This window comes from Crinia signifera, chromosome 3, assembly GCF_055691185.1.
Source record: "Crinia signifera chromosome 3, ASM5569118v1, whole genome shotgun sequence".
In the NCBI taxonomy this organism is placed as follows: domain Eukaryota; kingdom Metazoa; phylum Chordata; class Amphibia; order Anura; family Myobatrachidae; genus Crinia; species Crinia signifera.
Window position 1 is genome coordinate 184,710,596 of NC_139219.1, and position 19,145 is coordinate 184,729,740.

Here is a 19,145-nt window from a genome sequence, read left to right on the forward strand (position 1 = left end):
CCTACTTACACTGCAGATGCTGAGTCAGGCGCCCTACTAATTGCTTGCATGAAATGATTTATCTGGCTGACTTACATGCACACACCATGAGTTCTTGAGGGGGAGGAATCTGGTTCCTTCTGCAGCTTTCCTCACAGGGAGGTGATTGTTCTGTGGTAGGACCGTCAGATAAGCTGCTCTGCCGGGTGGCGTAAGAATGCTGGGTGGAACATGGCGGCAAGACAGATGTGTCTGCACTGTTGCATTCCTTGCTGCTGCTTGGACTCTCTGAAATGGGGTGATCTGTAGAATCACAGGTTGAAGGGGATGATTTAGCCTTGAATGGTCTGGAATCTCCAGACAGTTTCAGCTCAAGGTTCTGGATTTTTAGTAAACACCAGGTCTTTAGCTCATTCACTAAGGAGACCTGAAAAGATAGACATGTAATCTATGGATTAGTGCAGTACTTTAGCAAAATATTAGAGCAATTCCCCACCTTTTCAGATATAATGAATGACCTGATTCTTCCATTGTAGACATACTGTAATTACTATTTATGGCAGCTTCAAATATGTTCCTATGCCATAAGCAAGTGGCATAATGCTCTGCATGTGGATGTGGACATAGTAGACACATAACCTGCTACACATAACACATTACCAGACACTGAAAGCACGTCCGTCAAGAGTGGAACGCTCAGGATCTCTGTCGCTGATGTAGGCCGCCGGTAGGTCCTAACATTGATGGCACAACTAGTCACCATCATCACCATGATACCAAAGATGTTACCCCAGCCCTCAGTCTCCACCAACGCAGGGAAGTACAGCCCACATTTCGAATTGGCTGTCAGGATATGTGACAGTCTATCTATAACTATAATTGATCTGGCTTTCTGTGTGTGGACATTGCACTGTTTTTTATGGATTAGATTATAAAGCGGATACACTGATTGTTATACTATTCCAAATTTGATGATGTGTGTGTGCGGGGGGGGGGGGGGGGGTTATGTGTAAATGATTTATTAAAGTTCCTCTTACAACTCTTAATTACATAATACATACTTGTTTCAACTACCCCTCTTCCCGAAAATTTCATCCACCAGTTCCCCTTAGCGCTTAAGTTGTTCTACCTTACACCTCTCCTTATAGTATCTGTCCCTAGCTTCCAAATCAGGTTCCCTATCACTGCATCTTTCCCCATGATGTATTTCCCATTCTGATTTTCCTCTACCATTACATCCCCAAATAATAATATTTGTGTTCTTTTTATTGTCCTTCTAATCCTATTCTGTACAATGAAGTTGTGTGGAGTTCTGTTTCCTAATTGTATTTTATTTAAAAATCCCTCCCGTCTGACTGGTGAGTGGCAGACACATTTTTAATTGTGCCCCATTTTAATCCAAGCATCATAAGGCAGTGGAGGCAGTTGAATACTCTGACGGCGACCTATCGGCGCTGTTCGCCATCAGCGAATTGAATAAACCCTTATGTCTTGACAAATTGTCTACGGTGTTTTAGCATTAACAGAAAAATAAAAATCCCTAGTCCATAATGCAGAGTTCTCATTTCCATGTCTCCAACAGTTGCAGATCTGGAATCATTTGTCTGATTGTCTTCCAGGCACAGTAGAAACATAATATATATGCACTCTATACAAATGGGACTGATCGCTGTGGAATACCAGACTGATGTACCTGACGTTTTTCTACTTCATTTTTCTGTACATCCGACTCCTGCTGAAGGCGGCAGAAACACTCTGCCCTCTCCACAGATATCCGCTCAATCATTAGCTTGTCCAGGACCCGCAACTGTCAAGAGTTGTGTTACAAAGCCAGTAAGACCCTATGTACTAGAGGTTTTAAGATACACAATTTACTCTGAGGTGACAGTGTTATGTATCACACCTGATGCTGGGTTTTGCTGTCCATCTGTCCTAATTTTGCATTCATCTGATCTTGCACGGTGACAATCTCTGCCTTTACTTCCTCTTTCGTGGCCTCCAACTGATTCTCAAGTTTGCTTATGAGTGGCTGGCAGCGACATCCATTGATGGGTGCCTAACAAACAAACCATGCATTTTAATAGTTGCTTATGCTGCATTGTTCTAATATAAAACAGGACTGAACTGCAGAACCTAGATTTCCTTGACACTGTTGGTAGGGTATATTTTCAATTCAGATGTTTTAACACATAGAATGACTTATACTGTATTACTACAAAGGACTACACCATCCTGAAGCAGCACAGTGGTTAGCAATATCGCATCACAGTCCTGGGAATAACAGATTAACCCTGTCTGAGCTTGTAGGTTTTTCACATGTTCACTTGGGTTCTTCCTTGCATTCAATTGTACTACAAGTCACAGCAGCTGAGCAACTGCAGATCAAGTGACTGTAAATTCCAACTGGTCTCATAATCAGCCAGTTTCATTAAATAATAATTACAGATGAGTAATCCAGTTGAAATCTTTCTTCACCATTTTCTTTGCGAATGCTTCCAAAGTCTTATGAGGCCAATCTAATCACCTATACATGCTTGGTCTAATAGTGAAAAATGGTGTTGGTTTCGTAATGGGGCACATTTTCCTGGCATGGTTTGGATACAGTCATGCCCTTAGTTCCATTAAGTAGTGACTAGCTGATATAGCAGGTTTCAACTGGGCAAAGGTTTACTGGGCAGACCACTTTACCCCTTTTTACCCCCTTAGGAGGCAAATTTAGCATAATTCCTGCTTAGTGGGTGGTTGCAGATAACTGTCACAGTTTTCAGACCACCCAGCAGGTCACATGTTCCAGGTCACCCAGTAGGTGCACAGTTTGTAAAATGTCACATTATGTCAATACTTTCCTATAAATCTAAAGACAAATCCTTACTTTGTATAAGATGTGCCAGCTCAGTCATTGGCATCCTGGAAACATGTCACTCAGAAAAGTCATCCTGCTATTTATATTTAGATTAGTATTGACCATGCATCGTGCTTTTTATATTATGTGGCAGGATTTCTTCTTAAAAGGAGCGTTGTTCCAAAGATGACAATGCCAGCAATTAAAAAACAAATATAGCCATGATAAACACTACAATTATACTATCCACGTATATTTGGCCTCTTCAATCACCAGATATGTACTCAATCAAGTATTTCTGATATACTTTGAAAAACCTTTCAGACAATGTGGCAGATGTGTTAAGCCCGGTGAAGAGTGGGCAGTATTCAATGAGGCTGATTTACACATAACAGCCAGCGGGGGGCCGAAAGCCAATCATTAGATATTAATATATTCACTGCTCCCGATCATTACTTATGCACGATCGGGACCAGTGCAAGTGGTTCCCTACCTGCATCCCCTGCTAGCTCTCCTGGGGGGCAGCTTATGCTGCCTGGGTCCCAGGGAGCCCTCCCCCCCCCCCCCCCACATACATTCTGGGGAAGGCAGGGAGACTTCCATCTCCCTGCCTGCCGCCGTCCCCCGGCTCCCTACGCCATCCGCCGCAGGGGATTAGAATCGCAGTCAGGGGCAGCGAGCCCCTGCGGCATTGAATACGATCACAGTGAGGGCTGGCAGCGAAGGCTCCAGCTCTCTGGAACACAGCGACTGTGCAGCGAATCCTAAACAGGATTCGCTGCACATGCCGAGTATTGTCATTGAATACTGCCCAGTAAGTGGAGAAAAAGAAGAAGGACATAGCGCACCAGCCAATCAACTCCCAACTGTCATATTTTTGAAACACAGTTGATTGGCTGGTGTTTTATCTCCTTCCACTTTATCTCTACTTTTTCTCTTAACCATCCTTAATACATCTGCCCCACTAATGAAGATACCCAGCAAAGCAGAAAGCATTAAGACTGCTGTTACTGTATGTACATTTACAGGGGCATACAGGGGTGCCGACAGCTCTGCTGGGCCCCAGTAAAATGAGGTTGCTTGGCCAACGAGAGGGGGCGTTGCCACGTCCATGCAAGAAAGAAAAAAACTTAGCAGGGACTGGCCGGCGGCACTCAGGGAGAGACAGAGAGGACAGGCTGCCAGTGCCTCTCTCCCCAGCTCAGCAGACAGCACTGAGAAGCATGTTTTGAGATGAGAAGAGGTTGTACTGCAGCGGTGGCCTGTCCTCTCTCTCCCACTGTCCAGCAGTGGCCTGCCCCCCCCCCTCCCCCTCTGAGCCACTGTACACATACAGAGTAACAATAGATTATAATGCATGGTCTCAGAAACGTAGAGGTACTGTATTCAGTTGCACACGGTCTGATGGCATGTCGTGGGCATAACTGGCTTACAACTCAAATGCATAATCATTCACATTGGAAGCCATACTCTTATGGAGAATCTGCACCTAGCATGCTCTGGCTACACAGTTTTTAGAGTGTCTTTTGTTTCTTTGTCTGTTTTGATGTTTTTATTTATTTATTTTTTTTGAGAAAAAAATTTTTATTGAATTTTTCAGGTCAAATTTTCAATATACACAAAAACCAGTAAAACAATGATATTGTTACATACAAATGAGTGAGTTTTGTTCTTTGGTAAAGGACTGAGTAGAGACAGAACCCGGAGGTCCTAAACATATCTCAACGTGAAAAAAGACCATAAAGATGTTCGGGATTGGGGGGGAGGAGCGGAGGGGGAGAGAAGATGGGATTGGGGAAGGAGTTGGTGGAAGGATGAGGAGAAGGGTACAGGAGGAACACAGAGAATTGTGATATGGAAGATGGGGAGTCTACGAAAACGCGGAGAAGAACTCAGTGGAGGGGTAGGGAGGAGGGAGAGAGGGGGGGGGGGCAAGGACGGGGATGCCGGCAGACCCAAAAATGTCTTATTGAAAGCGAGACAGTGAGTTAAATATGTGTCAGGGGGGCCTCAGTTTGGAAGTGGGATGTCCACGGGGACCAGGTTTTAATGAAAGTCGTAGTGGAATCGTGTAAAAATGCGGTGATCTTTTCAACTTTGTAAGTAGACCATATTGCATTTATTAAGGTTATTTTAGAGGGGGGTGTGGGATTTTTCCAGTTTTTGGCAATCAAGCACTTGGTTGCGTTGAGGATGTGATTGATTAGTTTTTGTGACGTAGGTTGGGCTAGTGGGATTGGTCTCATCAAGAGGGAGAATGAGGGGGAGGAGGGGATTTGTATGTTCAATACTGATCTAATTAAATCATGTGCCTGCTGCCAGAGGGGTTGGATGGTTAGGCAGCTCCACCAAGTGTGCAGGAAAGATCCTTCTTGGCCGCAAGATCTCCAACACTGGGGAGAGGAGGATGGGTAAATAGAGTGCAATTTGGTTGGGACCAAATACCAGCGGAAGTAGACTTTATATGCGTTCTCTTTAATTCGTGTTGAGATAGAACTCTTTGCTGTAGCTAATCTGATATTGGCCCACGTATTTAGGGTAAGCTCCTCTCCCAGGTCAGATTCCCAAGCAGTTTCGTGTTTTTCTTTTTGCGGTTGGTTAAAAGATATGAGTATCTGATAGATGGATGAAATGAGTTTTTTCGTGTTTTGGGACTGTCTGCAGAGGGATTCGAGGGGCGATCTTTTTAAGGAGGGAGGAGCTTGGGGAAGAGAATTGCAGAAGTGGCGCAGCTGAAGATATTGATAGAAAATAGAGTGGGGTAAAGAGAATCTGGATCGGAGGGAATCGAAATCAGGAAACAGTTGTGTTGGGGCGATGTCCAAGGGGAATAGAATGTTATGTTTCGTCCAGTATTTGAATGTGTCTTTAGCCGTCCCTGGTGGAAAAGCTGGGTTGTTCCAAAGTGGCGTTAATGATGGATGATGGGAGCTCAGTTTGTAGAGTTTAGTGGAAAGATCCCAGATGTTAATAGTGTGACGGGTAGTAGGTAGAAGGGTAGTTAGAGCGGGGCGGGAGGTGGGCGGAATCCATAGCAAGGAGTATAGTGAGTAGTGTGCGATGAAGGAGGCTTCAATGTATGTCCAGATTCTCTGAGAGGGGGGAGCATGCCACAGGATTGAGGGTGCAATATGGACAGCTCTGTAGTATTTAAGAATATCTGGCAGTCCGAGACCACCTGTAGTGTGGGATTTTTGTTAAACGCGTAATTTGACTCTGGGTTTTTTCCCCGCCCAAACAAAAGTGCCTATGTCCCTTTGGAGGTGCTTTAGAACCTTGACTGGGATATGTATGGGGAGGGTTTGCCTGAGGTATAGAAGACGGGGTAGAATCATCATTTTGATCGCTGCCATCCGACCCGTCCAGGAAATGTATTGTGAGTTCCAGGCAGAGAGGTCTGATCTTATGGAAGCTAATAGTCTAGGAAAATTAGCCGAGTAAAGGTCTTTGTACGATCTAGTCAGGTAAATTCCGAGATATTTGATTTTATCTGTCTGCCAACGGAGTGAGAATTTTGCTTGAAGGATGGAAAGGTCGGATGGGGCGATGTTTGATGTTTTTATTTTAATGTATGAAAATCTTTAAATTTAAGGTTTTTACATTCGGTGAGATTTAGGGTAATGGCCAATTTTGACTATCAGATTTTGGCCAACTGCACTTAAGATTTACATATACAGTATTGTTTTGCACCTTCATAAAGGGGTCAGGGAGTCCCGAAACGTTGGTTGTTTCCATGCATTTTATTTGAATACAGAATTGGTTGAAAAAACTGCTTGGTCCCTGAGTTCCGCTACCCCGACTACACGCTGCATTAAATCTTTCAGAAGGCACCTGATACAGGAAGGGTGAGTGCCGATCTGAACTGTAGCTACAGTATATATACATATACACACACATATATACACTCAAATACATATTTATATATATGTCAAGTATCCGTGTGTCTCCAAAACACTGCCAACTGTTGGCACTGAGTGAAACTACATCTTTCTCTCTCACACATGCACAAACACAGAGGCAATCACAAGATAGCAGACTAGCTACCTGTTGAATGCAGATTCCTTGTCGGGTGCCCTCCAATAGGCGAAACCAAAAACCTCAGCTCCGCCTTTGCATAAACAACAGAAGCAGTGGCACTCCAGATGCATTCAACTATTTAACTGAAACATCGTAGCAGATGACGTTTGAACGCTTTATTTGGAGCTTTTTTTAAGTCATAGGCTATGGCATGAAAATAGCACAGAATAAAGCGCTGAAACGTCGTATACCACGTTGTCCTAGTTATATGGGGTGCCGCTGCTTCTGTTGTGTATATGTATGTATATATATATATATATATATATATGCAACTAGTGACTTAGATGCAGGATAACATGCACTTGGTACAGAATATAGTAAGCGGTACTCTTTACCTAGAACGGCGCCAGCGATTGAAATCGCGGGCGTCGGGGGTAAAAATCGCGGTGATCGCGGTCATCGCGGGCATCGCGGGCAAATCGGGATGGCCGCGATGCCCACGATGACCGCGATTTTCCCATAGGGAACAATGTTAAAACGGCTGATTGACCGCGATTTTACTGTTAAATGCCTCAATGGACCCGATTTGGGGCCAAATAGGCCAAATTAACCCTTAAATGTCCCCCCAAATGTTTAACGCCACCCCACGATCCACGCCAACCCGAAGCGTGGCGAGCGGCGGCGGTACGCGTCCTCCGACCTTTTCATGCCCTACTATCCACTAGGGCGTGGTGTGAGAATATAATAGTGTGGCGAGCGCAGCGAGCCACCGAGCCCGAAGCGTTGCGAGCGCAGCGCGCCCCGCGAGGGGACGTGGATACCTTCACAGGTAGACGCGTCCCCTCGCGGGCTTCACAGGTGTCCGTGGCGAGGTGGACACCTGTGAAGCCCGCGAGGGGACGCGTCTACCTGTGAAGGTATCCGCGTCCCCTCGCGGGGCTCGCTGCGCTCGCCACGCTTCGGGCTCGGTGGCTCGCTGCGCTCGCCACACTATTATATTCTCACACCACGCCCTAGTGGATAGTAGGGCATGAAAAGGTCGGAGGACGCGTACCGCCGCCCCTCGCGGGCTCGCTGCGCTCGCCACGCTTCGGGTTGGCGTGGATCGTGGGGTGGCGTTAAAAATTTGGGGGGACATTTAAGGGTTAATGGGCTCTGTGGCCCATTTAACATTGATTCCTATGGCCAAATCGGGTGGATTGAGCCATTTAACAGTAAAATCGGGTCCATCGCGCCTTTTAACATTGATTCCTATGGGAAATTGGGAGCATCGCGTCGCGGGCATCGCGGGTACATTTATGGACGGCCGCGACGCGACCGACACGATTTCAAAGTTTAACATTGGTTTCAATGGGAAATCGCGGGCATCGCGTCGGTCGCGTCGCGGCCATACATAAATGTACCCGCGATGCCCGCGACGGGCGCCCTTCTAGGTAAAGAGTACCTAGTAAGCTTTATAAAAATGATACAGCAAGACTGAAAGAAGTGGAATATCTGGATGATCATTTGATTACTTTTAATCTAAAATACTGTGTTACTGTCTTCCCTTCCTCGTCTCTAATTTCTATTATAGTGTTGTTGAGACGCTCTGGTCTAGCCAGGCCTGCTAAGAATTTCCCGGGCCTGTCCCCCTCGGCATATCTCCTATGCCTGGTAAATAACTCTTTGTACATCGCCTTATCTGTTAGGCTTTTACGCCAGTCCTCCTGGGCTTTCTCCCAGGCTACTTTGTCCGCATAATCTTTAGTCTGCCTGTATTGTAATTCCAAATTTTCGCATCTTGATTCAAGTTGGGCCTCTCTCTCCTTATGACTCTTTTTTGTTTTTACTATTTCTTTTATAAGTGTACCCCTTAAGTTAGCTTTAAAAGAATCCCAAATCATGTCTACCGATGCAGAACCCTGATTGTTCTCAAAAAACTCCTGCCATTGGGGCTCCAAGGATTCACCAACCTTTAAATAAGTTAGCCAAAAGGGATTTACCTTCCAAAAGGAGTATCCCCTCAGATCACCCGTGTCTATCACCACCTCCAACGGGGAATGATCTGAGATTCCTCTAGTCAAGTATTTAACACTCAAAACACGAGGCGCCCAATCCCTTGTGGCTAACGCTAAGTCAATTCTCGAAAAAGAGGAGTGTGTCCGGGAGAAACACGAGAATTTACGTTCTTTAGGGTGCCTTATTCTCCAGATGTCCTCTAATCCCAGTTCCCTAATCAATATGGAAAAACCGTTACTCTGTTTGTTACCTGATTGTTTTGCTGAACTTTCCCTATCCAGTGCTGGGTCTAGGATATTATTAAAGTCCCCCATAGCTAGGACAGGAGTATTAGGGTATGTAGACATAAATTCAGCCATTTTTTTAAGAATTTCATAATTGAAGGGAGGTGGTATGTACACTGAAATAAGTAGGTATTCTATAGACCCCAGCTTGCATTTCATAAATATGAATCTCCCTCCCGGGTCTGTTATTGTAACGCTGGGGGAAAAGGGGACACCCCTCCGAATTAGTATTGAAACTCCTCTTGAGGTATTGGTAAAAGAAGAGTGGAATGCCCACCCTATCCAATTTTTTTTTAGGGCTAAAACCTTATTTCCTATCAAGTGTGTCTCTTGCAAACAAATGATATCTGCGGCGTATTTCCGAATCTGGCGTAGCACCAGGGACCTTTTGATTTTGTTATTGAGTCCTCTCACGTTCCACGTGAGAAAACTATATTTCACGGACGCCATAATTTTCGGAGTATCATCAAATTGCTGTAGTGGAACCTGAGTAGACTATTTTCTAGATGACCTAGGATCCCAACCCTCCCCTCCCCCCACCCTGCATGCCTCCCCCTTCTCTTTTCCATGACATGCCTAACTCCCATCCCCCCCCAACCCCGAAAAAAAGAAAACAGGAAACGAACCCTCTCAGGGACAATTTATCTAATGGCTACAAGCTGGGAGGTCTCCCCCGCTCCCCACTCCCCACCTACAGCATACATCCCCCAGAAAAGTGAACCCCTTCCACAAATTCGCTAATTCTTTTGGCGAAGGCCACCCTTGATTCTTTGTAGGACGGAGGTAAACCCCCCCCATAATCAAGTATCTTATGTATCGTGTGGTTCCGGCCCCATAAGTGACCATTTCCCCTAACATCCCCCCTCCTCGTCATCCCCTCGCCTCCCAAAGAAGAGAGAAAAAAAAAAAAAAAAAAAAAAAAAAAGGACACAAAACCCCATATAGTACAGTGTCTACCGTATGTGATCCAGGCCAAAACCAGGGGGGGCCATATACAATCTCCAACATATAATACTCTATGCATGGCCATCATTCTGTTATGACAGCCACCTTTTCCTATTAAACAAAATACCCTGTAAAACAGTGCATTTAGATACAGTGACTACCATATATAATCCAGAGTTCTAATAATAATAAAGTGCCCTATAAGTGGCCTATGCAATAATGTGACATAATACATTTATATATAACATTTTCAATCTAACTCGTTCAATCGTTACCCCAACTCGTTCACAAATTCTGTGTTACTCTTTCAGTGTATAGAAAAGGAAAGGAACAAAAGACCTTGGATGTGAAAGCCCAAACCCACCCACTTTCCTAAATGAGCCATACCTACCCATGGAGTAATACATGTGGTTGTGTCATTTTGAGTATAATCGGACATAAGTAAGGTCAACTATATAAACCAATCCCGTCCCCTTTCAAAATGAGACATTCAATACATCCCCTCTAAATAGACCACCACATCATATTGTAGCATTGTAACATGTCAACAAAAAATATTCAGCCTCATTACACTCCTATTCACATATTAGCAGGGTGCCCCAAGTTCTTTAGGGAGGAAAAAAAAAAAAAAAAAAAAAAAAAAAAAAAAAAGGACACAAAACCCCATATAGTACAGTGTCTACCGTATGTGATCCAGGCCAAAACCAGGGGGGGCCATATACAATCTCCAACATATAATACTCTATGCATGGCCATCATTCTGTTATGACAGCCACCTTTTCCTATTAAACAAAATACCCTGTAAAACAGTGCATTTAGATACAGTGACTACCATATATAATCCAGAGTTCTAATAATAATAAAGTGCCCTATAAGTGGCCTATGCAATAATGTGACATAATACATTTATATATAACATTTTCAATCTAACTCGTTCAATCGTTACCCCAACTCGTTCACAAATTCTGTGTTACTCTTTCAGTGTATAGAAAAGGAAAGGAACAAAAGACCTTGGATGTGAAAGCCCAAACCCACCCACTTTCCTAAATGAGCCATACCTACCCATGGAGTAATACATGTGATTGTGTCATTTTGAGTATAATCGGACATAAGTAAGGTCAACTATATAAACCAATCCCGTCCCCTTTCAAAATGAGACATTCAATACATCCCCTCTAAATAGACCACCACATCATATTGTAGCATTGTAACATGTCAACAAAAAATATTCAGCCTCATTACACTCCTATTCACATATTAGCAGGGTGCCCCAAGTTCTTTAGGGAGGAAAAAAAAAAAAAGGGACTTCTCCTTTCTTTCTTTTCTCTTTTAGCTGGAGTCCATCATGCGCTTGCCCGGAAATTTAAAATCTAGCCATGCTGCTGCTTCCTTCGGGGACAGAAAGATGCTTGTATTTCCATCATAAATCACACGGAGCTTGGCAGGAAAAAGGACCGCGTATGGTAGTTCCAGCTCTCTCAACCGCTTCTTTACTTCGTGGTATTGGGCCCTCTCCCTCTGAACACTTATGGCATAGTCAGGGAACACCAAAACCCTGTTATTATCCCATTTCAGGGGCCCTTTCAGCCTGGTTAGCCTCAGAATAGTGTCCCGGTCAGAATAGTGTAACAACTTTGCTATTAGCGTGCGGGCTGCCACCCCTGGTGGGGGTGCTTTCATTGGGACCCGGTGGGCTCTTTCTATTGAAAAAAATTTAGAGAAGGCTTCCTGACCGTATTCCTTTATCAACCAGTTTTCCAAAAAAAGTTCCGGGCTAGAGCCTTCTACCCTCTCTGGTAGGCCCACAAATCTTAAATTGCATCTCCGGCTACGCCCTTCCATGTCGGCCAGTTTGGTGTTAATGGATTTCAACTGAGCTGCCATACTTTCCATCTTTCCCACAATGGGGTTAAACTTATCTTCTAAGGTTGAAGTGCGAGTTTCCACCTCCTTTACACGTTCTTTAACTCTCTCCACTGACTGTTTGATCACATCTAGATCATCTTGGACCTTTTCGATCTTGTTAGCTAATCGGCCCTCACTGGCCGCAAGCGCGTCCAGCACTTTTTGAATCGAAGAGCTGCTTTGCTCTGGCTCCGGTGGAGTTACTGGAGGGGAAGCTCCTTCCTTATTATGGGAAGTTGGGGTGCCGGGCTGCCTTGCATATTTTGCCAGCTTTGCTGCCGTTGCGTTCTGGGTTTTCCCCATCACGGAATCACTTGGGGGAGGAGGGAAAGACGCGGTAGCGGGGATTAACCAAAAAAAGGAAAAAAAGGTAAAATGAGGTATAGTCTCTTGGGGGGCGCCTGCTGGCCTGCGTATCTCAGGTTCCAAGCAAACCTGTACTGTCGTCTTAAGCGAGGATTAAGGGTAGGGTATACTCAGGACAGCCTCCTGTAGATCCGCTGACCCTCTATCCACAATGCCACCTCCTATAATCTCAGGTGGCCTGCACCCTGCTTCCAGTTGGCGCTTAGTGACGTCTGCCGTCAGCGTTTCCTCCTTCACTCGTTGCGGCAGGCAAGCCCCTATCCCGCCAAGGCCACGACCGCCCGGCGCCTCCACGCCACCGCCGCCTCTCTCCACACACGCCTCCACTGCCGGCCCGGCTCGCGAGCCCCCACGTCCGTACCCGCTGAGTCTCGCGAGTTCTCCCGGGGCTCCGTCCTTCAGGCTCCCAGCGCCCAATCCAACCCAGCTGGGGGAAAACAAAGAGAGGAAGCCGGCCGCCAGTAGATGAGGTACCGCGGGTATACGTAGCAAATGAAGGGGGGGTAGCAAACCTTCTTATACCCGCATAGGTTCACTTCTCCGGGGGAGCAACGGATCCTTAGAGCCTCATGGAGCGGGGGAGACCAGCGACCTGTGTCTCACTCCCTACCCTCCGTAGCCACGCCCCCCCCCCCCATCGCGTCGCGGGCATCGCGGGTACATTTATGGACGGCCGCGACGCGACCGACACGATTTCAAAGTTTAACATTGGTTTCAATGGGAAATCGCGGGCATCGCGTCGGTCGCGTCGCGGCCATACATAAATGTACCCGCGATGCCCGCGACGGGCGCCCTTCTAGGTAAAGAGTACCTAGTAAGCTTTATAAAAATGATACAGCAAGACTGAAAGAAGTGGAATATCTGGATGATCATTTGATTACTTTTAAACATAACAAAAGCCACCCCAGGTATAATTATCGGACAGACTAAGGGGCCGACTCAGAACCATTCGTACAGGTCCGAATTCATCCCCTTCCCCGATCTTTGGGGTCTGTGTATGCACAAACCCCGGGAGTGAATGGCTTTGGTGAGTTTCACACTCGCCGAGATGTTGGCTCCAGGGAGGGAGGGCCGGGGGTGGCAGGATGCAGCAGTAGAGGAACCCCAGTATTTTATGTGCATCCCCATTAAAATGATGGGTGTTCCCCTGGGAACGCAGGCGTGTTGATGCCTGCTTGGAGGCGGGCAACAGTCATCAGTGCCTGCCCCCTCTTTGTCCATCTAAGTATAGACTTCCTTTTATCCACGAAGCGAGGAAAGGTCGTTGGATGGTCAGCAATAAATAAATGAATGATAATGAATGATTATAACCATCTATAAGCACTTGGGGCTACTGTAGAGCAGGATGTACAGATGTGTACTGACACACCTAGCCTCATTGCGCAATGTGATGCGAGACGCCAGGGCTGGCGAGCGAGTGGTAGCCAATCAGTTACAGCATGTTCATGGGATGTGCAACTAGACACATTTCCACCTGTCAGAAGCTGGGATCTATTGTGGTTGGCTGAGGGCTGGTGCAACAATATGCAGTGATGGTGATGACAGCACTAGCCCGACACTTCTGCGGCATATTCACCGCTGTAGCTGATAGCACGTAAATAAGTAGTGTGGCCACTGTATAAAAAGCCATGGCCATCTATTCCCATTAATATCATTCTATTTGGACTGGAACAGGAGAGAAAATTCCCATTTAATTTGTTAAAAGGGAAAATAATCAACGTTAATTATTACTTTTAATTATATGTTTAGGTATATTGTTGTTCGTAGATGCAACTAGTAAGTTTATAAATACCACTGTGAGAACACTAATAATAGTGTACAGTATATGACATTTCACTACATTATTAGATTGGGGAACATTGCAGTAACACAGAAGGATCTGCGTAATTCTTGCTTAAATTCAAGGGCAAATGTGTCTAATCCCACACGAGTGCTGTTTTCTTTTGTAGAGAATTATATAAAACAAGTTATACAATATAGTAGCCCTCATTTAAATCAAGTGTGTGTGTATGTTTAGATATATAAGCAATTAACTGTACTCATGTGTGGCGCTTTATTCCTAACATATAACATCAGAAGAAGGAGAATTGGTAGCCTTTTCACTGAGCCCTATGGATAAGTCCTGCTGCATACACATACAGAGAGATTGCCGGAGTTTATTTCAGGCTGCTCCTTGTGCATCATCCAACACCTCTGTGAAACGCTACCTGCATGACCTTTCCATCCTTCCCCCTGTATAAAGTGTAAAGCTGGTACGCCCTGGCCTCGTGCGGAATGAAAGGTGGCGACGTGCCTCTGTGTTTGCTCCTTCTCCTGTGATTATGACCGGCTTGTTGACCACTGAAAGGTTGCTGATCTGCAGGCGAAGTGGGGTCTGAAAGCGCCAAAATCTAAAAAGGAAAATGAAACATGCATTATACTTTGTGGAGTCAATTGCCAAAGACAAAAAGAACATAAATTACAAATCACTTACAAAAGTTCAAAATGTTTTGCCAACAATACTTACGTTTCATTACATCCGTCCTACTATACTCTTCGCCACCAGTGACGTTGTCTTGTGGTGTCCCACAGGGTTCTATACTATCTCCCATGCTTTTTGCAGTATACATGCTGCACTGGGTGACATAATCAGACATCATGGCCTGGTCTATCACTGCTATGCAGATGATACCCAACTGTACTTGTCCTTTGCTCCAGGCTCTGATAACACAATAACAACATTAAATGGCTGCCTAGCTGAGCTCCAGGAGTGGATGAGTGCCAGTTGGCTGAGACTGAACCCAGATAAAGCAAAGGTCCTGATTATAAATCACAGGACAAGATGGCAGCATAGCCGACTGACAGGTCTTACGTGGGGGGGGGGGGGACCTGTGTAGAATCTTCTTGGTGTTGTCCTGGATAATGGCCTGACACTTGAACATCAGGTGTCATCCACAATCAAATCCTCAATCTTTCATCTGAGAAACATAGCCAGAATCAAGCACTTAATTCCCTCAGAAGACCTGCCTAAAGTCATACATGCATTTATATCATCACGACTAGACTACTGCAATGCTCTCTACCTGGGTCTCCCAGCAAAATAATTGCACCGCTTGCAGCTGGTACAAAATGCAGCCGCCAGACTATTAACTAACCAGCCCCGCTCCTGCCACATAACTCCCATTCTCTACTCCCTTCACTGGCTACCTGTAAAATGGGAAATAATTTTCAAGATTGGCTTACTCACTTTCAAGGCCCTACATGACCAGGGCCCAAGGTACCTGCAGCAGCTGCTGATCCCTTACTGTCCTACTCTATTACTACGGTCCGCTGAAGGAGGACTACTAACAGTACCCAGAATCTCCCTGAATTTATCTGGGGGTCGACATACTTATTAACTCAAGCATTTTACTGATATCTACTGTTAAGCTTGTTTTGTATTTTGAGCTGTAAAGACAATGGTAAAGCACTATGAGTCCTATTGGGAGAAAAGTGCTATATAAATATTATTATTATTATTATTAGAATTCCTGTGATGGCACAATCATAAAATCTGCTTTGCTATAACTTATTATTCCTTTCACTTAACCCATTACCCCTTTTCATTCTGTCAGTATACTGTACTACCTTTGCTTATTGGTTGGCTACTATCAGAGCCGTAACTACCGAGGAAGCAGGGGGGTTAAGCTCCTAGGGGGGCCAAGCAGTTTTTCATGGCCTGCAGCTCCCCTTGCACCCAGTCGATGTCTTCACCAAAACTCCCCGCCGGAGAGAGAGGACACTGCCACAGCACCCTCTCCCTGCTCCTGCAAGTTGCAGGCACTGGAGATGTAGCAGCACCCCCCACCGCACATGAACATACTGAGGCAAAGTCTGCTCCAGCCTGGTCGACTCCCATCATTGCGAATATTTAGCAGGCAGGGCCTAATGCTGCATGTGCCTGTCCCCACCTGAGACTTGTGTGGCTCAGTGCTCAGACTCAGAGGGGCAGATTTATTACGCTCGGTGAAGTGATAAAGTGTCTGTTTTTGATCACCGACCAATCAGCTCCTAACTGTGAAGTTACAGGCTTGCAATGAGGTAGTGTTCGCTCCCCTCTCTCTCTCTCTCTCTCTCTCTCTCTCTCTCTGTCTTCTCTCTCCCTTCTCCCTCCTCCCTCTCTTTCTCTCTCTGGACTATTAAAGTTGGTAGTAAGTACTGTATTCCATCTATCCTGTCATCAGGAATTGTGTTCTGTTTGGGTAATTTGTAAGGTATTCCAGCACAAGCAATGGTGTTTCTTAATCATGACCCCTATTGTGTGTGTGTGTTTATGCTCTATCTTACATAACATATTGACCGGGATGTAATGAGAGATGATTTTGGTCCACTTTAGTGAAATGTCAGATTTTTCAGCAAAAGTCACACATTTTTGCATTTCCAGCAATGTACATTCATTCAGTCTGATGTTTTTGGCTCCAAATAAGAGTGGCTGGTAAGAAGTCAGAGGTTCTGCCCATGTGAAGCATACAACTAGGCTGATGTAATGGAGTACGAGGAAGAAAGTCAGACACAAAACAGCTCTGTCAAGACGGACATAATTAGAGCTGTCTTTTCTGGGTGCATCGTATTCGGCAATGTTCAAAATAAATTCCAAGTACATAATTACAACACATTTACAACAAATATTAATGTTACAATTATTTTTAACTTTAAAATTAGACAAAAATTATTGTGCTCTTGTAGCTCATGTACTCAACATGTAATTTTTGCACTTTTTCCTAGCAAAATGTGTATTTTCACAAAGGAATGCAATCGGATGATTAAAATATGATATACGACATGCCGATATTCTGTATGTAAATGAGACTAGCTACATACAAAATGGTTTTCTACAGTGTTTTCTTGCCAATAATTTTGTTTGCACACACAGTTGCAAGCACACACATACACAGCCTACAGGCATATACTTTTAAAAATTGTAATTACTGATTAAAAAGAATTGTAACATTTATTACTTGTTGTAAATGTGCTATAATTGTGTACTTGGAAATGTTTTGGTGCTGGGGACGGTGATGAGATTATTATGTCACAAACCCAGGAGCAACAGCAGTACCTTCTCAGAGAGAAGGAAATGAGGGACATGTGATGAGATAAGCTGGTGATGCCATGTACCACCAGTAGTTCCGCTTCTGGCTAAGAACTGATATTGTAAATTATTTAGTAGTAGTGAGAGATGATTATGATGTTTATAATATTGATACAGCAGATTCCAAAGGAACTATGTGTAGGTAGACAGAAGTCTAGTACCTTTTCTTTAATCTTCCCCCTCTTTCCTTTCCTCTGTTTATACCCTGCAGCAGCAGGCCGCTGTTCATCCTTGCTATCTCCTTGCTTAAAAGCAGCCTGTTCACTACTGTGGGTGTCATCGGCTGCTGAAATGCTGCCCTGGAATGACAAGAAGGATGGTTTTAATGGAGTATGTCAAACAGTAAAAATATTTTATCAAATTAAATTTAATTTTATGTTTACTATAATTCCATTACATATTTTAAACTACAAGAGATGGCAAAATACAACTTTCAAGCTTTCATGCCATTTCCAGATTATAAAAAATCTCTTATCAATCAAATTGTTTTAAACATACTGGAAAAAGAACATACCCATTTCCTTAATATGTAATATACTGTAGGACACCAAAAGGACTTTTCAACCACCATGTCCGGTCCTGTGTATTCTGCCATATATTGCTTACATTAACTATATGAACCAAAATATACTGCAACAATAATAACATATAGACACAGACAACATCGCTGGTGTTTAAACATAATGTTACATTTATTGACCATTTCATAACAAAATTGGTGGTGGCATTAAAGAATGCACATGCCAAGCACAATCAACCACACAAATGAAACATTGATGTGCAACTCACCCAAGGACAGAACCCACCCATGCAGGAGGTGTAGACATTTCTTGGTCAGAGCAAGTGGCCTACTACAGATCACATGATGAGAAGGAGAGCGAATCCACTAAACCTTAATACACTGGCAAACCTCAAAGTATTTTTTCTTTACCGCCACACACAACTACAGTAGTATGGGCGGAAGCGTGAATCAGAGCAAAGAGGCAGTTAAACTGCGTAGCAGCAATTAAGAATCCAATCTTAACTAAAAACATCACCAGCACATTAAAGTGGCACTGCACAGGAAAAAAAAAAGGTTTATTGTAGAACCTTCAGTTTCATATCTTCATAGAACATGAGATGTGACTATTAATGGTGCCCATACATTTGTGTGATCAGATGTGATGAGACATCGTATCTTATGGTGCCCAAGTGCTTTTTTTCCAGCACCCAATGTCACATGCTACAGGGTTGGTGGCAGGAGACGGCGTAGTGGAGAGGGCGACAGAAGGGCTGGCATGCAGTGGTCCTCAGTGGTGGCCGACAGAATTTGAAAAAACATTTCAAAACACTGGGCTGGGATGAGAGAGCTCTCAGCCAATCAGAGGCCTCACATTCAGGTGGCGGCTGATTGGCTGAGGGAGTTTTCTCTCAGCCAAGCAGAAGGCCACCCAGTCTTTTAAAATGTTGTTTCAAATGCTGCCACCCACCGCTGACTACTGCCTCACGCAGCCCTCCTGCCGCCCACTCCACTACACCGCCGCCAGAGCTCTTGCTCGACTACACCACTGCCCGCCGATCGCATTGCGAGTGATCACATGTTGTTTAAAACCACATGTGATCGCTCATGCAATTCTATAAATATTATGTGCAGCACATAATATCTATCGACGAAATATTTGAGTGGCGGGCCCGAGCATCGCGTCACATGGCAATAAAATGT

The 19,145-nt window shown here is 44.6% G+C and overlaps 1 protein-coding gene across 5 annotated transcripts in view; it reads right to left on the reverse strand.

Moving 5' to 3' along the window:
* Positions 1-19,145, reverse strand: part of ANKRD6 (ankyrin repeat domain 6) — a 153,226-nt gene that overhangs the window by 8,790 nt on the left and 125,291 nt on the right. For 3 of the 5 annotated variants that reach the window (XM_083177052.1, XM_083177053.1, XM_083177054.1), the window contains exons 11-15: positions 17,605-17,742; positions 14,544-14,726; positions 1,883-2,035; positions 1,673-1,786; positions 76-406 (exon numbers count right to left, since the gene is read on the reverse strand). In XM_083177052.1, coding sequence (XP_083033178.1) covers positions 76-406; positions 1,673-1,786; positions 1,883-2,035; positions 14,544-14,726; positions 17,605-17,742 — 919 coding nt within the window. The remainder of the gene's footprint in view (positions 1-75; positions 407-1,672; positions 1,787-1,882; positions 2,036-14,543; positions 14,727-17,604; positions 17,743-19,145) is intronic. The other 2 variants (XM_083177056.1, XM_083177055.1) reach the window with 2 other exon arrangements.